The sequence below is a fragment of the Spea bombifrons genome, chromosome 5 (assembly GCF_027358695.1).
Source record: "Spea bombifrons isolate aSpeBom1 chromosome 5, aSpeBom1.2.pri, whole genome shotgun sequence".
Classification (NCBI taxonomy): domain Eukaryota; kingdom Metazoa; phylum Chordata; class Amphibia; order Anura; family Pelobatidae; genus Spea; species Spea bombifrons.
Window position 1 is genome coordinate 33,622,228 of NC_071091.1, and position 26,572 is coordinate 33,648,799.

Below are 26,572 nucleotides of genomic sequence, written 5' to 3' on the forward strand. Positions count from 1 at the left end.
CAAGAGCTAATTACCTTAGGCAAAAAGGTTGATTTATTGAGGGATTATATTCCATGTGAAGAAAGAGGGAAAATTAGGCCACATGACCGGGCATGACATTTCATGCACAGGTCTGAAAAGGGAGTGACTCCGGGCCTACATAATAGTCAATATTTAATTGTATCTTTTACTACCAGAGCTTTTTATCTGCAATAACACTATCGGGTCATTTACATATGGCAAGCTTGATAAAAAGTTACCGAATGCAAACATATTTCTAATCTATATACAGTGACAGAAAGATTATGGCCACAAAAATGTATAAAAAAAACAAAAAAAGGGTCCCAGTATGGATGTAAATGTTGTGGAAAGCTCTTGTCAGTGCGGATGCCCCAATTAATGCTGTTTCTTAACATTTCATCGTATTTTCCCAAACACAGGTCTCTGTGAACATTTTTTTTTAATGAAAATACATTTATCGTTTTGTTGTATCGCTTTTGACTTGATAAAGGGAGGTTTCTATTCTTGAAAGCTCATCCTAAACATGTTGACTAAAAAAATAAAAACGGTATTACTACATATTGCCATATTCTTTTTACATTGGTACGATCTGTACATTTTCACTAGTTTTATGAACTGTGCATTTCAGGAAAAAATGCGAGGCTTAGTCTCAGTCAAATATGTAAAAATGTATATATATGGCACTCTGGAATGCTCTACAATGCATTACACATAAACTATGAAAAATAGTGTTTGCCTTATTATATTAGCATAATATAGTTCAAGTAAAATGTAATATAACTCAAATAAGGCACTAATATTGATAATTTTAATGTAATGCATTATAAGTCCTCTCTGATATTAATATGCTCATTTACTAAGTAAATGTAAAATATGTGATACTAACGATATACAAAATAATAACAATAATAATAATAGATACAAAACAATCTCATTTCTAGCTCTTTGGTCCATTTTGTCTAACTCATAACTACAAAATGGCACAATAAAGCAGTATGGATTTTTAATGTATGTAAATGGGGTCCTGATTTCAGCATTATGCTTGGAAATACTGATTCCTGTAATTTGTCCTTTCTTAGGGGTCCTATAAAAGTGATATAAAGCGTGCTCTAGCGCAAGGTTATATTCCTGTTTTCAACTGAGATACAAAAATCACCCTTCCAAAAACTGCTTTAATCTTTCCTGTGTGCTTAAATTAAACCAGGGTAACTATTCATTGTAGTCTTCACGCTGCTAGTTCACAGTGAGTTATGGGAAAAGCATTACCTGCAAATGCTTCCTTTCAGCGTAGATTAAGGAAAAAAAAGGCACAAAGAATGTATAGCTAGTTACTAGTTATCTCTTCCTCTTCTGATCTACATTAAATGGGAATTGGATAGAGATTATTTTAATATAACTTATTTTTCTTATGTATATATATATATACACATAGATTCTGATTATATATATATCTATATATAATGAGAATAAGGAATGAAATGGATATGGTAGTTGGAAGTACTTTCTATTTTTGAATTAGTCATTAAAAAGCACTCGTCAAACGGGTTTTTCTTTGCTAACTGGAATCACGCTTGCAAAACGGTTGCACTTTGTAGTGATTGTTGGGTTGTGATCATGGAGGGAAAGAAACAATATTAGGTACAGTTATTTCCTGTTACCCCAGCTGCAATGCATACAACTGAAAAGACTGCCAATTTGAATGACAGAATGTGGCCGCATTTCAAATATTTCTACTACTACAAATTTAATTAAGGTAACTCCGGATCTGGATAGTATTCAGTACAGAGAAAAACTGCAGCGGGCCTTGATTGAGTTTGGTTAATCTTTCTAATTTTAAATATGTACTTCCGTCTGGGATTAACGCACAAGCCACTGGTTATAAAAGAGTTAAATTAACTGTTACATTGCCAGCAAGCTATTTTAGATATTCTTAATGGATCTTCTGAGTCACGAACCTCTGTAACTGGAAGCTTAATATAACTACATTGCGTGCCTCTGTATTCAGTGTTATAGCACAAGGCTTACTACATTAATGAACAGCACCAGGAAGCAAAAAACACACATTTATATTTTAACCCTTCAGTGTCGTATTAGTTTGAAATCATTTCACGCTCCACTCTCATTTTGGGAGTAAAACGAAGAGCAAGTACCTGTTCCGATATATATGTTTCCCAGCAAAACGATGACTTACAACTTTAGGGATGGATAATAATCAGGGTCGGTGCTAGGGTTTCTAAGTGAACAATGTCTCCACTACCCCTCTCCAGCATGCGGTTACTTACTAACTAACATAAAAAGAACCTCATTTACCTATATGATAGATATAGCCCTGACAATAATAGTACTCAAATTACTTAAACTAAGCTACTTTAGTCTGTCTAGTGAAAACAAGATGGCCGCCTCCAGCAATATTTATCTAGTGAGTTTTATTCACATATACCCCATAACTTTACTTATGGTAGAAGGGGATATTTTTAGGGCATTTTCTTCTTTCAAATAACAAAACCACACTATACATGTATCTTGGTAACCAAGCCTTGGGGGGGGGAAATCCACTTTTTCTTATGATAATTATAATCATAATGAATAACACCAAATGTTGTATAGGTGACAATCAGTAAATCAGTAAATGAGAAAATCTATCTATATGTTTTAAGAAGATGTAATAAAGAAATTATTAATAAAGTTGACGCAGGATTTAAAAGAGTTAACCACAAGCATCTTCTAACATAATATCATGGCACCAGAAAGGACTGAGAAGAGGACAATTATATTTATAGTCTACTCTCTGTGTAACCAGAGATCTTACATTACTTTACAATTCCTTTGTAAACAGAATGTACATGGCAGAGTGTAAAAATGGATTGGAAAAAAATCACTAACGAGCGCTCTGAAAGGCTTCATGTTTAATTACCTGGGTGTGTTGTTACCCAGAATACTAAAGGGTGCATGGAAACAGCAGTATAGTAAAATACAGCAGTGAGAACACTGAACACTGATTAAGTCGAAGGATAAATACAGGTTTTCTAAGTATTATGGGAGCTTTGCACTAATAACTAATAGATAGATGTACAAATGTGACCGACCTCTAATAATAAGCTTTTATAATGGTTTATTTTCACATAGTACTGACACAGGTCACATATAATCCCAAAGACACTTTCACTGACTGCACCCTTCTGTCTTTCTGCTATGCGTATGAAAACACACTGGTCAGGGATGAGGTTGTATGAATACGGCAAAGTAAACAGTCAGGCTAAAGTGTTTTTCGGTGCAATAGGTGTATCTCAACAAGTGTATAAATTAGAAAGCGTACGTTTCTCCATACATTTCGCTACATATAAACTTCTGGGTTGTGATTCTAGCGAATCCTAAAAATGATACCCACTGAAACAGCCAGTCCCAAATATTGAGAGAGATGTTACCTAAAATTCCAATTCAGTTTTAAAAACTGACACTTTTAGTGTCTATGTCAGCTATATTATTGGTGCTCTCTGTCCACAACAGGCCCAAACTAGCCATCTGGCTTGGTCGGCTCCACATACTTACTCGATCTCTGCCAAACATTAGGCTTTGCTATAAGAAAGCACAAGGGGCTCCATATAATACTATAAAAAAATTATCACACATGCAAGAAGGCCTAACGGGCTGAATGGCTCCTATCTGCTGTCAACTTCTAAATTTAGGAACATTAGTTCAAGGATTTTAGAGTTGAAAATATAGGTGACTTTGTTTGGCTCTCATTCAGCAGTGTTTATATTTTTCCCAAATCTTGTGATCAAATTGCAGGGCCATCCAATCCGAGATAATCTCAGAGCTGTCTACTGTTACAGCCAAAATATACTTTGCTTTTTCGAATTACAGTGATATACAAATAATGCACAGTCGATTTAGTTCTCGGATTCTGCAAACAAAAAAGACAGAGTAACTGGTATATAAAACAAATTACTTAGTAATTAGTTTAAAGACAATAATCACTACTAAGCTACGGCGAGGCTGGAACCATGTGTTCCACCAAAGACAATCATTTATGTTAGCAACTAACTACATTTGTGTTGACATACTCTATGGGGTATTATTGTTGTTATTGAAAATGGTTCTTAATTATGAAAGATCAGCCGGTTTACCAGTAACGGATCACTAAGTACTGGTCATTTCCTTGAAAAGAAAACATGGATTGGATGAAAAGAGGTTATTAAGAAGTGCTGAGTTACTTTTGAATATAGAGGAAGACTCTCACCTGGTGTTCAATCACTATGCCCATTGTTTATTTTACTTGCTGTATTTTGTTAAGTGGAAAGCCTTTAGCCGAATTGAGAAAGATTAGGTGTGTGATACTAACTGATGCAAATTTTTTCTTAATCAAGCACATGAAATAGTGGAAGAAAAATGTCAGGCAGAGGCTTGCCTTTTATCCTTTAAGAAAACAGTTTAGACCAGTTTGTAATAAGGTCCCATAAGGTTCTGATGAACACCTTATATACATTGTATAACAACAAAAGCCTGAATATTATATAATGAATATTTTTAACAAGGTTATAAAGTCACACTTTGCTTATTGTCTATTCAATCACTGTGCCAGATGTAGATCATACATACCATACCATAGCAGTACAGGGTAGCCTATACTTAACCTGTATAACCAGATAAGAAATGGAGGGGATTACCCTTTCAATTTGTTTGGCGTCTAGAATTGTGAATTAATGTTCTCCTTTATGAGGCAGATGTGTTACTAGATGATGAGCAAAGAACTTCTCATGTTCTTGACAATGTGTTTTACTTAATATTTAAATATCAAAGTAATTGTATTTAAGATTGTTTTTTTTATTGTTTATAAGAAAGCTAAATAGTTTACTTGGGCCATAATTGCTTCTTAGTGCTGCCGTTGGCTGTGTGGGTCAAATGACACCAGCCAAAGCCAAGTAAAGGATCTTTTGACTCTGCTTCTTCCACAGTGAAGAAGTCGAGATTGCTTAACAAAAGTAAACACGGTAGTTTAAAATGGACCGTTTCTAAATCTTCTTATTCTTTTTTTGTAAAGTGTCGTTTCTTGGTTGTCTACCACATCTTTCCTTCAGATGGTTTAGTATAATTGCAATTCTTTTGCAGACTATACCCTGTTTATAACAGAATCATGGAACAGCTGATTCAGGAACACACGCCAGTACTTTGCTTTAACCTGTTTGTAAACAAAATACCGAATAAATCCTCTCCGTGTTTAAACCATGTGTGCTGTTTCTAGCCTCTTCAAGATAAATTATAATCACTGGTCTCACAAGCTTTTTCCATTTTTGGTTCGGAGATGAGAAAACATCTTTTTTCAAGCATAAAATAACTACCATCTAAACAAGAGGAAGAATCATTGTGATGGTAAATGAATCACCTCTTTAATCCACGTTTCTTGTGAAATCAGACCAAAGCTCTCAGCTAAATGTGTTTTGAAACAGGGGAACTGAAATTTATCTTCCAATTTATGGGGCTCTGATTGTGTAAATTAACCTTTTTATAGTGCTAGAAGAAACAAAATACCACAGGGGAAATATACTAAATGAGGCCTATTTTAACACTCTTAAAAGAAAATTGTACACACACCAGTCAATAAAAAAGACCATGTAGATTAGTATCATTTAATTACATGTATGTATATATATATATATATATATATATATATATATATATATATATATATATATATACCAAATGAAACAAATCATACTGCTATCTTCAGCACCGGACTAGAGGCAACGAGGGGGCCCTGCCACTTGAAGGTTGGTGGCTCTCTAATGACATAAGCGGGACCGGCAGCTGGATTTGACAGCCCGCATGTTATGTTTTTGCGCTTGCACAGTGTGCGGCCAGGCATATCCAGTCAGTGGTTCGGGTTGGTATAGAGCAGACCTGGGCAAAGCACGGCCCGCGGGCCACATCCGGCCCGCTGAATAGCTCGGACCGGCCCGCAAAGAGTGTCCTGGTGACTCACCAATGAGTCCGGTGTCCCCCCCCGCCCCGGTCACTTACCTTAAACTCCTGTGTTGGAAGCGTTTGTCTCGGGTGCCGGCGCTTTACGCTGGGCGCCGGCATATGACGTCAGACGCCGGCGATCAGCAGTGAAGCGCCGGCACCCGAGACAAACGCCTCACGCTTCCAACACAGGAGTTTAAGGTAAGTGACCGGGGCGGGGGGGGAGATCCTGAGAAGGGGGGGTTAGGGAGTTAGAGGGGAGATACTGAGAAGGGGGGGTTAGGGAGTTAGAGGGGAGATACTGAGAAGGGGGGTTAGGGAGGGAGGTCTTACTGTGTGTGTGTGTCTTACTGTGTTTGTGTGTGTGTGTCTTACTGTGTGTGTGTGTATCTTACTGTGTCTGTGTGTGTCTCACTGTGTCTGTGTGTGTCTTACTGTGTCTGTGTGTGTCTCACTGTGTCTGTGTGTGTCTTACTGTGTCTGTGTGTGTCTTACTGTGTCTGTGTGTGTCTCACTGTGTCTGTGTGTGTCTTACTGTGTCTGTGTGTGTCTTACTGTGTCTGTGTGTGTCTCACTGTGTCTGTGTGTATCTTACTGTGTCTGTGTGTGTCTCACTGTGTCTGTGTGTGTCTTACTGTGTCTGTGTGTGTCTCACTGTGTCTGTGTGTGTCTCACTGTGTCTGTGTGTGTCTTACTGTGTCTGTGTGTGTCTCACTGTGTCTGTGTGTGTCTTACTGTGTCTGTGTGTGTCTTACTGTGTCTGTGTGTGTCTCACTGTGTCTGTGTGTGTCTTACTGTGTCTGTGTGTGTCTTACTGTGTCTGTGTGTGTCTCACTGTGTCTGTGTGTATCTTACTGTGTCTGTGTGTGTCTCACTGTGTCTGTGTGTGTCTTACTGTGTCTGTGTGTGTCTTACTGTGTCTGTGTGTGTCTCACTGTGTCTGTGTGTGTCTTACTGTGTCTGTGTGTGTCTTACTGTGTCTGTGTGTGTCTTACTGCGTGTGTCTTACTGTGTTCATAGCTTATTCAGTTATTGTAATAAATATTTTAGCCCATTTTTTAGCTCAAAATATTTTTTCCTTTTTTTTCTCCTCTAAAATCTAGGTGCGTCTTATCAGCAGGTGCGTCTTATAGAGCGAAAAATACGGTATGCACTCCGAAGCCTTGTTCATTTTGTTCACTTCTGTGCTGTGCTAATAGTTATTCAGGCCTTACTTATTCAAGCACCTCTACCAATGACGTAGGCTTGAATAACTTTATTAAACAGCACATAAGTTAACAAAATGGACAAGGCTTCGGAGTTTGTAGTTTGTAGAGGTCTGGCCCTCTAAAACCATTCCAATTTCTCATGTGGCCCCATGGGAAAATTAATTGCCCACCCCTGGTATAGAGCAATGTTGGGCAGTTGCCCATCAAGCATTTGCCTTGAGTTCCAGATGGCCAGTCCAGGCCCCGCTATCTTGTTTGCATTTTAAGATCTGAAAGTTTCACTCAAGTAATGCTAAACTAATACTAAGTGAAAATATATATTATAATACATAGTTTTTGGGGTTTTTTTTACATAGAATCCAGTATGCACGTTCTATTTCTGATCCTGAGTAGTGTTGGTACAGATGGACCATCACAAACAAATGTTTTAAAGGCAAAAAAGGCAATTGTGGAAAACATATTAATATGGCTGGCATGTAACCACACCAGTGACTATTTATTCATGGTCCTACCTATTCTCAAACCTGCCCAGATATAGAGGGCTGAGAACTGGCTCCTTAGTGATACTTACATTGTTTCATTAATAAAGCAGGCTATTTATTTTTACTCCATCTAAAAAGCCCAGAGATTCCCAAATGCTGCATAAGGGAAATGGATTATATTAAAAAAACTTGATTTTTTAGGTAGGAATAATACAACTAAATATTTTTGCTTCAAGGGTTAATACCCTGAGTTTTCTATATCAACGCTGTGTTAACATACTACCCAGGTTCAGCTCCATTGGTCTCTGCTTAATATAATCCACCGATTTCACTGCCATAATTACAAGTTACTTAGAGAGCCCCAAAGGAAATACGACAGTAGAAAAAACAATGCACATATGGCATTTGGTAATTTAACTGAGAAGCTTTCCGGAAGGAGATTGCAGCTTGAACATTAGCCCTCACTGGAGACAGCATATATTTTTGACTACCATTAACTTAGCATAGCATAACTATAAGGGAGTCAAATGCAGTTAGTGTCAGAAGAACAAGTCAAGTGACATGATCAGTAATGCCACATTTACATGGAATTGCTCAAGAAAAAATAACGAAGGTTGAGGACCCGGTCTCCACTGTGGCCCTAACGAGGGCCGTAGGAAGGGTGAGGCGAGAGAGGCACAGCCGCCCGATCAGCAGCCTGCAGGGCTGGTTGGTGAGATCACAATCCCCCTCTAACTGGCCCAGGATGAAGGAGTGCGAGGTCTGTTACTTCAGACCTCAGCTTCCGTGCTCCCTAATCACTACGCACTGGCAAATGATGCTGAGCTCTGGATATGATGTCATCAGTGTGCTCTGCATCAATAGCCAGCGCGTAGTGATGAGGGAGCAGTAAAGCAGAGGTCTGAAATGACAGACCTTGCACTCTCACCTAAGGATATAGGATGGAGGATGGAAGATGAGAAAGGTAAGAGATGGGGAGAAAGGGTTGTAAGGGAAGTGTATGTGTGTATATATACAGTATATGTGTGTTTGTGAGATTGTGTGTGTATGGGCAGGTGTGCGTAAGAGCAGAACTTTGAGCACATTTCTATTATGTTAACACTGCAGATCTGCAGCACGGTTCCCCATGTAATTTTCTTTCCAGGTTTACAGGACAATGATAGAGAATAAGTGTATTTGTGTGTTTGTAAGCTGGTGTGTGTGTGTATGTGCATATGTCTGTGTAATGGCAATGTATGTGTATATGCGTGTTAATAGACAGGTGTGTGTAAATGCAGCGTGTATGGGTAGGTGTGTGTAAGGGCAGTGTGTATGGTCAGGTGTGTGTGTAAGAGCAGTGTAGGTATATGTGTGTGTTTGTAAGCTGGTGTGTATGTATTTGTAGTGTATGTCTATAACCTCTGTGGGGGAACAATTTTACGTTCTTGCCTATGGCGGAAAATGAGGTAGCTACGGCTCTGGCCCTAACACTTTTGGTGCACCAACTATGATTTTTGTTTTCACAACGATTGGGAACAAGACGCTTCAGCTTCATGTAAAAAAACAGCATTACTGTTTTTTTTACCAGATTGTTTCCACATGATAGATAAATTAAAGAGATCAATATGATCTTAAACACTGCCCTATGTGGAACTAACACTGATAAAAGGTTATATTCACAAAAGCAAGAGTTGGTAGTAGCAACTGCAGGAGAGTTGAGTTTTCAACTCCCACTTCTCCGCATCCATTAAGAAGGTTAAACACTGGCAGGTTTCTCCAGCTCGAATGGCTGGGCTGCCTCTGAAAAATGCATAAATTAATGGGCGAGGAGACTTTAAAGAAATCATAATAAGCCAGCCAAGCTCTCCTTGCAGCAGAAGCTTGTTGGGGATGGGCCTTCATAATATATAGTGAAGTCAAGGACTTGAAACCACAATTATCCTTTTGTGTTTTTAGCAAGGTTGAGCTTGTGCCTTTTTTCAACCAAAATGACTACGTTACTATGATCATTTACATACCAATCCTGAGATTTTACTCTGAAATGTGTAGTCCAAATAGAATATAGTTAAACTAACCTGTTGCAAAATTTGCAATATCGATTTTCTTATTGGCAATTTAAAATGCCTTTTTTTAACTTGGCTATAAAAACTGGAACCTTTTATTAAGGGCTCAAGTTGTCATTCACTCCAGTTAAAAGGTTAATTCGTTAACATCTGTCATTCGCATTCCATATATTACATCAATTTGTGAGGATGACATTCTGGTTAGCAAGCTCTGCAAACATTGCCTACAGATCCTGTGCAAACATACATGTAAAGTCTTCTGTTTACTAAGTCAACAGCAGAGCGCAATGACTATGTTACTTTGTAATTAAACTAATTAAACCTCCGGCCCCACTTACAAGGGAAACTGGAGTTGTAAGACGGGATGAAGCGTTGATGCATGTGTCATACTCTGTCTCTGTGTAAGTTAATATTACATTCATTTTGCATTAATTCTTTTTTTTTGCAGGTGAGTAGAACATTTCTTGAACAGCTAACTCCAATGAGCTTCTCCTGTCAGGAGGGCAGAGATGTCCCTGGATAACAGATGTGGGCAGATTTTAGCTAATTTTCAACTATATATTATTCAACACCAACTCGCAATCGATGTTTAATAGATTTGGCCATTTATAATGTTGACACACTGAACTTCCTAGCAATCACCCAGTTTCGTGACTACACTTATAAAATTATACTAAAAAGGGAAAAGTGGTAAAAATTGAATTTATTATATCACTCTACCATCGGCAGAATGAAGGACATGTTTTTTTAAAACAATATATAGACAAAATGAGGCGTGGCATTTTACTCCACATAACCATAGAGAGAACACTGAATTAGCACCTCCAGTCCCAGGACACATGTAACTTGCAGTGAATAAGAACTGCTACATGCTACTTAATGGGACCCATGGAAGTGATCAAGGGGGTCTAATGTCAGAGCAACTCATACCAGACTTTGTTGGACTTGCTCTATTGCACCCAGGGTGATACACGACTGGCACTACATGACATGCATAGACACAGTTATGGTTGATGACTACTGGTTATGAGTCATTTCTTAAAAGCAATTCTGGTGAACTGCTCTCATATGGTGATCACTTTTAAAATGTTGTATCGGAATTGCCATTTGTTCATTTGGTTACAAAGGGAATAAGCATACCTTAAATTGCACCCGTTGTATGAAAAACAGTTGCACACCATACAGGCATTCATTTTAGTAGACTAATAATTAAAGGGTCAAAAAATGCATTTTAGCACACTTCTTCACAGTTAAGTGTTTTAAGTGCCAATGTATATGTATGTGTTGCACAACTGCTTGAGGTCTAAAGGGTTAAAATCCCCAGAGAAAAACATGTAATATCGCCGAAACCAATGCTGAGTCTGTCTTAACAAAGTAATACCACTGCTAGGCAGACAAGTTAGATCTTGACCGAGAAAAACTGGGAATGTTGGCACAAAACTTTGATTGTTAAAGGAAGGATATGAATGTACCTGAATTGTTGAAAACATTTCTTGTCAGATTTATATTAAACAGATGTACAGGTAGGCAAGACAGTAGTAACAAGAATGATCAGTGGCGCCAGTGACATTTTTACTTTGGATACAAACCGTAAGCCTGACCCAGGACAGCACCTCCATTCGCCACTGCCATGGCTGCCATCCCTAACTGTGAATGGCGGGGATATGACACCACAACCCTGCAGGTCCATGACTTTAGGGCTAAACACTTTTTATGGAGGCTCTGCCGACCTGTCTGCGTCCCTGGATCTGCTGCCTAGAACAGAATACGCGGCCAGTAACTGCCTTTATGAGAAAAAGCTAAGCGATATATCATAAATGTATCTACAAAAATGTATAGCAAATGGGCAGTACATATGCTTTCTGCCTGTAGTAAGTATAATCTCCCATGAAATCAGCTACACGTGTGATGTAAAGAGATTTGAGTCTGTGTAGATATAACTAGTCCAGACTAGAACCCTGACTCTGTAGACCTCCGCTTAGAGAAACAAGAACGCTACGGATATGAGTCAGAAATGAGAAGAGGAACCAAGTGTTGGGAAAATAAAATACACATACTACTGGTACAGTTTAGACACAGATTTTACTTGAATCTAATAGTATGTGTATTTTATTTTCCCAACACTTGGTTGCTCTTCTCTACTCTGTAGCCGGATTTTTTCCCCGCAAAAGGCTACACTCTTCATAGTAAGCATCATCTTCTTTTTGTATGTGGTGCCTTTAAAAATACAAAGAAGCTTAGAATTTCAAAGCATCTCAGAACACTCTGGAAGAAAGGAGGGTATTACTGAAGACAATGAGATATAATTTGGATGTAAAATACTAGACTTAATCAAGCACATTAAGCCATTTTTGTTCTTCATCAGAAGCAAAAACCTGCACATAATCCTGTGATGTGGCGTAGCCTTGGGAACAAGCTTTTGTTCTTCAAACACAATTGTGGTAAAATGAAGTCTGGCACAATGAAAATTATTAACTGTGATCCTTAAATACGGGGACTGTCGTAACTTGTATTTTGAAGAAGAAAAAAATATTTTCTCTTGATGCCACGAGTGTTCCTCATGGGATGAAAAGGAGAGGACTCCTTACGATTTTTTGAAAAAAACCAGCCTGAATCTAAATCAGTCTGCTGGAAAACAAGCAATTATTAGGACAAACCTAAGAAAGCGTGGTCTCATATGCTATGTAACATTATATCACTATGTTCACCTGATTAATTATAACATGATACGTCCTTGTGAGTTGCCCTGGAAATGTTATGTGAGCTCTTTCACGAGGCATTTGCTGGTAGAAGGAAGTGATGGTGTGCCTACTCAGATCAGTTAGTTGTTACCTAATATTTACTCTTCAGCAACAAAGTCATGTTTTCTTGTAAGCCGCTCACAGGTTGTCCTTAAATCTACATTCATTAACAAGTCATCTTTCTATAGATGGTTAAGAAGGCTCAAAACAATACCATCTATTTTACCAGAAGAAATATAAATACATAAATGATAGAATAAGAATAATTCTCAAGGCTTTATAGACAGACCATTTATGTTGGAGGCAAGGCCTTACAGTATCAACTTACACTATTGGAACATGATTGTTTTACCTTTATTAGTCTAGGAGACCACAATTCTAAACATATGTAAGCACTAGTCTTTACAAAGGTTTACATATTGGGGTTTATCTATAATGAGAGCCCATCAATGAATCCACCACAATAATATATATAACCAGCTAGCTACCTAGTAAACTATTCCAGTAGTCAGTGAAGAGATCTAACCATGACCTGGTAGACCCATAGTTAAAATAGGGTCAACAAGTTTCCATTTATTTTGGCTGTTGACATTCTGAATGGTCTAAATTCAGTTTTCTGTAGGTCAAATAACAACTCCATCAGTACTCCACTACTGGATCAATTGCATTGTTTCATCATATAGTATAGATGATCCCTCGCTTTCTCTGAAAGGATGAAGCTCAAAGAGGGACCATTGCTGTAGTAGCAATAAGAAGTAACATGGACTGTGGCCAACCTCATTTTCAATCACAGATAAACGCTACTTGGGGTTTTATGTAAAGGTCCACTGCTTTTTTTTGCATTGGTTTTGTGGCAAATAAAACACAAAAAAAAAAAAAAAAAATTAAACTGAAGACCACACAAGCAGCTAAGCAAATGTGTGTCTGTCATCAGGGGATAGAACATCTGCATTGCATTCTTTCCTTTTCTACATCCAATGATAGCAAATTGGATGCATCCACAACAAATGGAAAGACTGAACAATATGTTCTAAATGTTTAATTTATAGCTGCTCATCTCCACATTAATGAGCTGCCCTGTGGAGATATACTTGGAAGGAGATGGGCATCATCTGAATTATTTTACCCTTATACTAAATGATTCTGACAAAGTGGTGCTGTTTAATGTTGGGATAAATAAAACCTTGTTGTCAGATTTATAGTGTGATGAAGAGAACTGTATAAACCTATAAAGAAGCTCAGTGGAAGAACATCTAATGAGTTGGTTTTTTAAAGTTCATTGTAATACACAAACTTAGTTTAGCTTTGTGTGTGGCCATAACTGATGGTCTAATGCTACAACGGGATTACCATATCCCTCTGTATCTTCGGGAACGGGTCACTGTGTTATCTGTTAATATAATATTAAAAACCAGTGAATAAATATAGGAACTATCATCTCCCCTGGATTTTCAGATGTAGTCTTACATTTTGGAAATTTACAAAATCCGATTTTAAACCAAACCCTGAAAAAGTAAAAAAAAAAAAAGGAATATCACATTTTGCTCTCATGATACATAAAGGGTCAGCATACTGTGATATTATAATCATTACTAATCCCAATAGGATTATACGTAGTATTTTGGTGTAATAACTAATGAAGAAATGAGTCTTTTCTACGAGTTGTTCCTTTTACATCACCTTTATGATATAATGATGTTTCTCTAGTGGGTACATATCAAGGGGGCTGATTTCGTTTTGACTGAACTGTTCATAGTGCATAAAAAAGGCTTATGATAATTGTTGTGCAGGTAAAAAAAGAACACTAGATATAAAATACACAAGAACTTGTTCTCTAAAACAGTAATTGTATTATGTGGGCATCTGCCGTACGTGCTGTCAATACAGCATCCTATCTCATCAATAATTAGTTGCCTGGTTTCAGTTTGGATACAAAAGAAAAAAAAAACAGGGGCAGGGTTAATTAATAGTTAATATTCCCTTTCTTTCTAGCTGGCAGCCCGCTATCGTTGGTGGAACGAGAAATTCTTTTCATTTTATGGTTAAAAACTGTGGTTATGAACGAGGTTACATCTGCAGGCTTGCACAGGTAATCTATTAGTTGTTTAATAATGACGTCATCATCAATCCTTGTGCAAGACAATGCTTTCACAGAATGTCTTAACTGTTCTGGCTTGAGCATCTGGACAACACAAGTATGTTTCCATGGTTACATAATAATAATAATAAAAAACTGCCAAATTATTAAAGCATGCGTGCTAACAGAGATACTGCTATGGATTTCCAAACTAAGCAGTTGGGTGATACATTTTCACAACTGAAAGAGCGGATGCCCTTTAATAGTCTATGGGGCACTAGGTAATTAAGACTCTAATCAGGCAACTTCTGGGTATAATAACTATTCCAATATACAAATATACAGGTAACTATAGATCTGTTCTGCAATGTTTTCTATTACGCAGTGCAACCTCATAAAGTTAGATGATATGATGTCACTGCCCGGAGGCAAACTGTGTCCTTAAGCAATGAAATGTCTAGGTATCTTTATCTTTTGCGTTACTTATAAAAAAAAATGCTACATTCTCAGCATTTGTTTTACAATATTCAAGGTGTAGATTAATATAAATATTTACAATCTAAGAAGAACCGAACCGTTTGGATATTAAAACAAATCACTTAACGTGGTATGTTGCGTTGGGGAATGTGCTGCTGGGCACATGTCAGCAGAACAAGCACAAGACGTATCACAGAGCTGCCTTACTTCAATGTCCTTAAACTCCCAAAATCCTCTTCAGAGGCTGGCTGACGAACATAAGCGATATGGTCTTATACTTGCTGGTTTCTGTAATTACAAAACGCCCGCCAAATTGTGTTTCTGACATATTCTAGCTTATTTCAAACACATTACTTACAATTAACTTTCAAGCTAAAAACGTTCAGCTGGTAAAGTGTTAATACAACCTGGTTCTCTCCCCCTTCGCTACTCACAAGGTAAATGGTAAGTAACATGTGGTTCTAAATGGGTTTACTCCATTAACAGATTATATATAGACCATAAAGGGAAACACATACCTTTTTCACTGGCTTAAAACGTATTACATGATACATTGACTCGATGAGGTCATAGTTATAAGGGACGTTAAGCATACATACACGGGACAGGAATATGGCTATCCTGAATCTAAGACCAAGAGTTTATTAAGGTTTTAAGGTTAATGTCGTGAAAAACGGGCTGACCAGATGGGCCCTAATGGTTCTAATCTGCCGTCAAATGCTATGTTTCTGTTTATAAGGATTTTAGGGTTCCTGCGGCAAATTCTTACTAAAATTAGCTAATGTTAATTCACACGACCTGTTTATTTTTCATAACAAGGAAATGGTTTCCTATAAACATACACCCATACAGAGATTTCCAATAACAAAACTAAAACACTGCATTGTCTTTAGAAAAACGCCACTTTATTTTAAATATAGGACATTTTTGGTACTTGGATAAACATAATTATAAAAACACAGCTTTCTCTTGTAGGAAAGCCAGAATACATTCATTTTTATAATGATTGTATAATGATCCCTGGAACAGTAGCCTTTGCTCTCTTCTGTCTGCTCTAAACATGCTTCAAGAGCTCTCTCGGAGGAGCGTAACGAAAGCAGGTTAAGTCAACTCCCCAAAATATTGCACTGGGTAAACAGGTAGGAACTTGTGAGCCTGGAACGCGAGTTGTGCAATTACACAGGAAGGTGTGTATGTCCCTGTGGCCCGATCATGCGTAGTCACGCAATGTAATCTCTCATTGGAACTTTGCAATGCTGCAGTACACATGTTTGGGACAATACTGGCTGGCATATTAAACCCTTGGCTCCTAGCCAAGAATTTGCTGGCACGGGTTAAACAAAATACACAAATAATAATAATAAAAAAAAACAATGATGTTTTTTCATAATCTGATCCTGGAAAAAAAAACATTGAATTCTGGTTAATTTTGTGAACGCTGAGGCCGCAACACAAAGTGCAGTCATCTTTTTGGGTAAAAACATACTAGTAATAAACCAATACTGATACCACCCCTCCAGTGCATGATGAGAGTTGTACTCCAGCAGCATATCCCTGTCGTCGTTATCTGCCTGATAGTTATTTGCATTTTTCCCTTTAATTAATTGCCTACTGTGATTAGATGATTGCCTAATGCATGGAAGTGGATAACAAAAAAACAATCAAATATACATTTCTATCCTATATGAACAAAGGTAACATCAAGATAACAATTTAAAGCTGGTACTGAAACCTGGCAAGTAAGCCGATCTCTAAAACGTAACTGAATGCATTGTTCTTTTCCATGGCTAGTCCAGAAGGAAGAATATATAAATATACTTCCATACGTCCAGCTGACGTCTCCTTTTTTTCTTACTGCAAGCGGTGCCTGGCACTGCCCTATAATTTAACCTAAGTTTGTAACGCTTTCCTGCCTGGAATAAGTTACTAAATATGAGAGTAAAATTAGACAAGTCTTAAAAACTTCCTGCAATGTAGTCATACCTGGGAGTTCCGTATTGCACCACATTGGGCGATATCACATAAACCTAACTCAGTCAACATATAAAACACATCTGGTACACACTGGACTTGTTGATTCACTTATTTCTCCCCTACAGTCTGTTCGTAGCTCAGGCACCAGAATACTCCGGCTCCAGAACATCACTTTACCTCTATACTAATATCCTGGTGTCCTATAAAGCAGAAGATCACCTATAAAATCTTTCTTCGTACCACTGAGGCTCTGAAGCTCTCATGCCCATGTAATATTTCATATCTCACCATGTATCTACACACTCTCTACATCCCATGTATAGCAAGTGTCTCTCTGCTCCTTTAACATGTACAGCTAACATGTTATCCCTGGCTGCCCCCCCACCATTTGCCAAGCTTCAACAATTTAGAAAGAATACTCAAGGTATACCGTAACATACAAGCCTTATTTTAACAGGCATAGATCTACTAAGTTCCCTTCTCCTCTTGATTGTGTCCATCCACTCCCTACTACTACTTAGAGTGTAAGCTCTATGGTACAGGGACCTCCTTTCCTAATGTATGTACTTGATCATAATGGCTGTATGATCACTGTCATTCTTACTGACCATTCCCTTTATCATACTGTACATTGTAAAGTGTTCAGTACATCAGTTAGTGCTATATAAGTAAAAACATACATAAAACATATACATGATACAGTTTGTTACACATAGCATAGAAACATATTAAATGAATGGAAACACAGAGGGCTATTGTTATTGCACGTGAATGCATGTGCAGATAATATTATGAGCATGTGTCTGAACAATATTATCTCCTGTACAGAAAGTCTCTGACCATAAGTGTAAAAAAATGTCCACATATTCATGATTCTTTAAACAGTGAATTATTTGTACTTAACCCCTACTACAACCAAAGGGTGAAGTGGCAATAATGTTATATGATAGGTAAATGTGTAAGAGTGAAATCTTATATCATACGTGTGTTCAGGTGTGTTACACGAAAACACACAACTACTTAGATTCCTCTTTTGTACAACCTCAAGTAGATACCTTTCACATGGAATTTAATACTGAGTGTGTTGATCTCTTTAATTCTTACAGAAAGGGTGAGGAGATACTATCTCCAGTTCTCCCCACCTTCTCCCTCACCTTCTGGGAACTGATAAGCTTGAGTTTACTACACATCTCTCCTTATGAGAAGGCGATCACCTTTTGCCCCCTGCACCACTACAGGTTGGAGCAAGTCACACGAAACTTCCAGTTAATGCAGGTAATTATAGGAACACACACCTTTAGTGGTAGCTACAAGCACTTCTAGAGTACACCATCTATTCTAAACTTAAAACAACTCAACAGATAAGGGGTCCTTGTCGGTGAGTGAAGAAAGAAGCAATGTGATCATAGTTGTATGTAAACCAAAAACCTACCTTTCTTGTCTTCCAGTGCAAAGCTAGTGTTATTGATAATGAGGATGATAAAGAATAGTATGTCCAGACCAGCTTCCCACATTCTTGTTTTCCTGGTGGGACCCATCAGAGCCACCCAAGTCTCTCTTCTTCTAGTTGTTCTTGACTACTTTATTCTCAGAAACTTTAGAATTGGAGAAAAAAACTTCAATTACAAGCAAAAATCACTCGACTACTGTACGCTTGAGTCCATGTTATATATCCAAGTCAGGTAAGAGACACAGCCAGAAAAGTAATGTGTAACCCGACTGACTATGAACCTGTGTTGGGCAATAGTGGACCTCCTTCTCTAATCTCCACAATGGAAACGTCAGAAGAGCCAATGAGACGTTTACAAGAAATAGGATCTCTGATTTCCAGCTTCCAGGACTTGCCGAAGTTTTGACAGCTCCAGCCAAATTTTCTGTCTGCCTCCGTGATCTCACAATGCTAGAAGAATCAGGCATGCGAGTGCTTGTGACGTCACGGAGAGGTGTGTCTCATTCCTCTGCTCCTCTCCCTACTTCAGTGTAGAATTACACCCGTATGTAATATCACCAATACGCTGCGAACGATATCGTACTGCTGAAAGCACTGCCACCCAATGGCCATTTAAAGAGACAATTCAATTCAAATGTTTATGGATTAAACATCAAAGAAAAACCTTGGAGTACATGATGGTTTGTGTTAGTGTCAAGGTTTATTTTTTCCTTTGCCCCTGGAAACAGCTGCCAGGTTTGCACATCATGTATATTCTTTACATTAAATAAAAAAAGCAAACAATAAATTAAACATAGATAAACGGGCAATTCCTAATTGCTTCTGCATACCTCCCAAGTGTCCCTCTTTGGGAAGGGCAGTCCCCGTTTTGGCCTCAAATCTCATAATATTTATTTCTTTTCCTAATGTCCCTCTTTTTCTATGATCTCAAAATGATTGTTGGGTATGAATTTATCTCAGTGTTCTATATTGTATATAAAAATCAGAGCCGTAACTAGCTCCTTTTGCGCCCGAGGCATGAATGGAAAATTGTGCCCCCCAGCTATTTTTCTACAGAGGTTATTTTATTTACACTGCCCTTACACACACTTGTCCATGAACACACAAACATGCCTTTACACACACCTGCCATTAACATGCATATATGCATACACTGCCCTTACACACCGCCTTTACACATACCTAACCATAAACACACATATACACATACACTGCCCTTACACACGACTGCCCTTACACACACGTACCCATTTATACGCTTATACACATACACTGCCCTTACGCACGGCTGCCCTTACACACACCTGCCCATTAACACGCATATACACATACACTGCCTTTACACAACCCTGCCTTTACACACGCATACACACTGCCTTTACACACGTGCCCATAAACACACATATACATTGCCCTTACACAAGCCTATCCATACACACATTTATAGACACTGCCCTCACACTCCCCTGCCTTTACACACACATATACACACCAGATTACAAACACACACATATATACACACACACTGCCCTTACACACACACACACCTGCCCATACACACTGCCTTTACACATGTGCCCTATACAAACATAACAATTGTATGAACATTTCAAAATTGTGTGGGTGAACCGTCCTTGAAATAAATATTGTAGAGGAAATAACACAATACCTTATCTTTTCCACTAAATGATTTCAGGGCCTTGAATGTTTTGTCCCCTGAAGTCACTACAAATTCAGGAGGGCATTTTATCTCTGGATAAGTAAAAATGAAATAGTTCCTACTGTACATTAAGTGCCAGGAAACAGATAACCAAACACACACACCAGGACAGGCTTTTCCACACTGACACCGAGACACACATACCAGGAAAGGCTCTGCCACACCGAAACCCAAACACACACACCAGGACAGACTCTGCCACACCGACAACCAAACACGCACACCAGGACAGGCTGTGCCACACTGACACCCAAACACACACACACCAGGACAGGCTCTGCCACACCGACACCCAAACACACACACACACCAGGACAGGCTCTGCCACACCGACATCCAAACACATACATCAGGACAGGCTCTGCCACATCAACACCCAGACACACATACCAGGACAGGCTCTGCCACACCAACACCCAAACACACACCCCAGGACATGCTCTGCCACACCGATACTCAAACATACACCCCAGGACAGGCTCTGACACACCGACACCCAAACACACACAGGACAGGCTCTGCCACCCGAACACACGCTAGTACGGGCTCTGTCACACTGACACCCAGACACACACACCAGGACATGCTCTGCCACACTGACACCCAGACTCACACACACCAGGACAGGCTCTGCCACACTGACACCCAAACACACATATCAGGACAGGCTCTGCCACACCAACACCCATACACACACACCAGGACAGGCTCTGCTAAACTGATAACCAAAAACACACAAACAGCAGAACACAAGCTAAGACACAGACATCTACATCAGGATGGATTTTCCACACTGCATTGTCGTTGATACCCCAGTTAGTGTTCTTGCCCCTTGTGTATTGATGCCTCAGCCAGCACCTTTTTAGTATAGATTAATGTGGTGCCCCAAGACCCTTGTATAATCGCCTCCAGTCAGCACTATTTGTATTAATTCCCCCAGCAAGCCCCTCCCTTTATTATTGATTTATGTGATGGCCCCATCACATATACGCATTAGACATGCATTTTTAACTACATAATACGTATTTATCTCTTAAAATTGAAATATGATTTCAAAATAACAGCTGAACTGGCAGTTTCTTTAATATTAGACCCTGCTGCAGATATATATCTATATATATATAGATATATAGACAAATATAAATATCAGACCCTGCTGATATGTATTAATATTAGACCCTGCTGCCAATATGTATTAATATTAGCCCCTGCCGCCGATATATATATATTAAGACCCTTATGCCGATTGCAGCTATAGATCAACACATTCACACAAACCCAGCTCTGCATGTATCAGTTGAAATTCACTTGTGAACGCCACACTGAAGGTATAGATCAAATAAACAGAATCATACATACAAATCCTGTATTTGCAGGTATACAATAATAATGTATGGAAATATAGCATAGCAGATATGGATCTACAGAATAACATAAAAACCCAGCTTTGCAGATATAGATCAATTGGAACTCACATTAAAGGTATAGATAAAGCCCCTAAATTACAGGCATAGATCACATGCTGCACACCCCAAAGCCAACCCAAATTATACACATAGAACTTCCCTTAAACAGCCCAGCACGAGTCAACTTTGTCCCCAAACAACCTGGCCTGTGCCATTTTTGTCCCATAAACACTCTGCCTGTGCCCCCTTCTCACTATCTACCCCCTCTCCCTCCCTTATCACTTTCTTCCCCTTCTCCCTCCCTTATTACTTTCTACCCCCTCTACTTCCCCTTATCACTTTCTACCCTCTCTCCCTCCCCACCCACTATCTACCCTCTCCCCTACCCACTATCTACCCTCTCCCCCTCACCTACCCACTATCTACCCTCTTTCCCTACCCACTATCTACCCTACCCACCTCCCCTACCCACTATCTACCCTCCCCTATGTAGTTAACTTACCTTGAAGTCCTGCGGTGGGAGTGCGAGGCCTCCATCACCCTGCTCTGCTGCGGTGCGCGAGAATATGAAATGCCAGCAGCGCGACGGAGGTAGAGGACTCGAGGAGACTGAGGGGCGAGGAGCGGTTCCTAGGCACCCCTTTGTCTCCTCCACGTCAAAAAGAGCGTTTCTACTCACACTAACCGGGAATCCGGGACATGTGGTCACCCTTCGGTGGGGGGAAACAGGGGGGCAAGGAATAACCCCTGCAATTGCCTCCCCTGTAGCGACGCCACTGCGAACAGCCTTCCAAAAATCAAATACAAAACAAAAACTATTCTTAAACATTGTGCACAATTAAAACCAAAATTAAGAGCTCTTTATTTCTTCTGTCTTTCTGTTATTATAAGGCTGACGTTCTTGATTGTTGCAAATACATACATTTATTTAGAGCCTCATATCCAATTATTATTATTTTTCACGTAGACTTTTGCATTATATGCAGTTTTGCGCAGCCCAATTAGCTGTAAGAAAAAAAATGTATTTCATCACCATCTTATAATATATATGATTTTATTTTTTTTCTATATACTATTTAAAATATTGTTCCCGTCGTTTTAAGTTTCTTTCTTCGGCTTGCTATTTCCCCCTCTCAAATATATAAACATCCAATAATCCTTCACAGAAAAATTATTTTAAACATCATTCTTGATATTACTTCATATACACAGGGCCGGCCCGACAATGGAGCCGAGTGGGGCAACCGCTCCAGGCGGCACTTTTGAAGGGGCGGCCCCAAGCCCCTTTTTGTTTTTTTGTTTTTTTTTTTTTAAGCGAAAGAGAGAGAAAGGGGCGCCGAGTGGTTTTCGCTTACCAAGCTGTCTGTACGCGCTCGGCGCCCCTCTCTCTCTCCTCTGCGGCGAGTCTCCCTGTTCGGTCTCGGTGCCGGAAGATTACCTCATTTCCGGCGCTCAGCATTACAAGACCGAGACCGAACAGGGAGACTCGCCGCAGGACTGCTGAAAGGTAAGTACAAGGGGGGGGTAAGGGTAGATAATAGGGAGGGAGAGGAAGGGTAGATAATGGGGGGGGGGCGGCAGGGACGGAGGGAGAGGAAGGGTAGATAAGGGGGGGGCGGCATGTTAAAATTCGCCCCAGGCGGCATTTTGCCTTGGGCCGGCCTTGCATATACAGTATCTCACAAAAGTGAGTACACTTCCAGTGACCAGTATGAGAGAATGTCAGAGCGAAAACACCTGCTCCCCAGTCACACCTGAGAGCCTTGTAACACTTGTAACGAGTCACATGACACCGGGGAGGGGAATGGCTAATTGGGCCCAATTTAGACATTTCCACTTAGGGGAGTACTCACTTTTGTTGCCAAGGTTTAGACATTAATGGCTGTGCGTTGAGTTATTTTTAAGGAAACAGCTAATTTTACACTGTTATACAGGCTGTACACTCACTACTTTACACATTTCTTCAGTGTTGTCACATGAAATATATAATAACATGTGAGGGGTGTACTCACTTTTGTGAGATACTGTATTTAGACCAATAGCTTTCTCCTGGGCTAGATTTAGGGGGTACTGCTTCTGACAGGGAAGATAAATATCCTGTATCAATTTTACCTGCAGCGGGGCAACTTTTAGCCATCCTGTATCGGCATTTTTCAGTTGACCATAGTTGGTCAGGTACCGAATTTAAAACATTCATACAAGACTCGCGTCGCGTCGCGTAACTTCCTTACATGTACTTCTCAGAACACTCTCTGCCAAGCATTCATCTTTGATTCCAGACCATGGTCTCTCAGTCAACTCTTATTGTTTCAGTTGAACTTTTCCCAAATCAAAGGATCATGACTGGTAGTTTTGCAGTCATACTGGCTTCTTTTAAAAAAAATTTAACATTTTTTATGATTCCCTTCCCCTCTCTTTCACACACACTATCCTCATAGCGCCTTTTTCAATGGGATTGCCCTCTCCGGGGACTATCCCTGGACTACCCCTACTACTATCCTTTGTGTAGACACTTTTTGCGCACTTTTTCATAATTCCAAACAAAAGCCAGGTAAGACAAACATCACCTAATGCCACGGTCTTGACAATACCCACAATTTCCAAAGTCAAATATCTGTCATCAGTCATACCACTCATACCAAGACTGCCCACAAGCTATAGGTATTTTTTTAATAGTTTGCAGGACCCAAGCCTTTTTAACCAAACACTCACCCGGACTGAAGCTGAACTCCCAGTGAGGGCAAAACAAAGTCACTGCGTGGTCATCCCTCCTCAAGGTCCGGATGCTGTGGATGTCGCCAGGTCCCGGGTTTCGGCGCCAATTTACTGTCGGAGAACTTCCGAGTACTTCTATACATTGGGGTGCCAAATTATATAGATATGTTTATCGAGCGGCTCGAGAGAAATCAGACACACAGACAGGAGTGTATGTATACTAAGATCTCTGATTTAATTGCGTACAGGCACATATATTTATACCCACCGAGAAAGGGGTTGAGGCATAGCAAACATTCCCAACATTGAGCAGTTATTATGATTATATGGGTGTATTTGGCATTTCCCTTACTGAAGCATAATCAGGTTAAATCATGAGTTCTGTCTTAGATCATGGGTTCCTGATTTACTACTCAAAACTCACACATAGACAGTTTCTAATTTATTTTTAACCATTTGTAACCGGTGGTCGCTGTGGTCGCTACATATGACTCATATGTAGAATACCAGTATTCTGCCACACTGTCTACCTGTGCATGGAGGAAGGATCTAATATAGAATAGAGCTGAGCAAAACAAGAGATTGTTCCTGTGGAAGTTATTGTAAATAACTTCACATTGTGTGACCCCTTTTCTCATTAACTCCTGGATGAAAACTGACGCCTGCAATTATAACGCACAAGCTGCAATTGTTCGCTCACTCATATCCCAACCCATGCAATATTTACCTCCTCAAATGTCCATATTGTGACATGAATGGCATTGCGCATGGCCTATGTGCAAAAGCATGCATTTATAAATGTGGTCAGCTTGCGGTTCCATTCTTCCAGCTAAGTTGATATAATACCAGCCGCATTACTCAGCATTGTGACATCATTCTGCAAGCATTTGTCTGAACTCATAATCCTTTGGTCACACCACTCGTCATGAAATGGACACTGGCATGTCAAGGAGACTTCTCAGGGTATTTTATGTAACCCTAACCATTTCTCTGTACATACTATCACTATGTATACATACAAGTGTGTACATCCTGCAACGGATCCATGACACGTCTTCTTTAATCCTGGTAGTGGCATATTGACTACCCTACCAAGAGGTTTCATATGTTGTTGCACAGCGCATGATGGAACTTATAGTCCTTCAAGTTTCTGTGGGCATGGCATCTCAAGTATTCAAGGGAGGGACAAAAAAGATTGTTTTAGACTGTTAGGCTTTCACTCTTTATTAAATAATTAATTAAAACAAATAGGATTGGTTAATTTGGAAAAAGAGGACATGTACAGTCTTGTACTTTCAGCATGGCATACAGAATTGTTTACTGTCACACAGATAACTGATCTTAATCATACTAACTTACTTGCTGACATGCAGTTTAGCATTTTTCTTTTTAATGTTTATGTATATGCAAATTGGTGTCCTTATATGAACAAAAACTGTGAGTAAAAAAAAAGCACCTGATCAATGATAATTAATAATGGTGATTATTAACGATAACCAAAAATAAAATGAAATTTGCCTGATACACCTAGTATATGATAATCATTAATTGTTGTATGCTGTCTTATTAAACCTGGCATTTCATTCAACTGATTTAGATTGTGTTCACCATTTGTAAACAGGGTTCTCAAATGGCAAGGAATAAGTGATGCTATTTTTTGTTTATGATTTCTTTTTACCATTGTAGACTTAAGCTCTGATATCTCGAATCTTTTTGAGTTATGGTGCATGGGGTGCACTTTGAATGAGCTACAGATGTATGCTCAATAGCCAAAAGAAGTTTCAGTGGTAAGACCCAGGCATTAAGCGATTTACCAACCTGCAATATGATAAAGCCTTCTCTGCTAGGTTTCCGATATTCCAATTGATGTCAATATTTTAACATACATGACCGTTCCAAACAAAAAGAACTTAAACTGGTAATAAAACCATGGCTGGACTATTTTGGAATTTTCTCATATACTGTCGGTGATTTATTCTGCTGTACAGCTGTTCATTTCACACATGTACACGCATTCAGGTGATTAATTCAATGTTATTCACGTGTGGGAATTTGTATACGTGTATGTCCCTGGCGCAGGAAAATAGACTTTTTAAAACAATCTCAAGAATGTTAAACACTTTCTGCTTTCAGAGTACATTATCTGATAAACAAATTCCTTGGACTTCAGTTGCAAAATATATATATTTCTAGGCAATGGATTGGCAAAACAACCTAAACATTGGGTTTCAGTCATTCTATCATATTCAGATGTGATATTTAGATGCAAGCAGAGAGAGGCAAACTGCATTAGGTTTTTAGACATATTAAAATTGTTGT

The 26,572-nt window shown here is 39.1% G+C and overlaps 1 protein-coding gene across 1 annotated transcript in view; it reads right to left on the minus strand.

The window, feature by feature from the left end:
• Positions 1-18,869, minus strand: part of LOC128497952 (epidermal growth factor receptor-like) — a 106,765-nt gene extending 87,896 nt beyond the window's left edge. Inside the window, exon 1 of the mRNA XM_053468194.1 lies at positions 18,395-18,869. Within this exon, the coding sequence (XP_053324169.1) occupies positions 18,395-18,500 (106 nt within the window). The 5' untranslated portion in view covers positions 18,501-18,869. The remainder of the gene's footprint in view (positions 1-18,394) is intronic.
• Between the last annotated feature and the right edge of the window lie 7,703 nt (positions 18,870-26,572).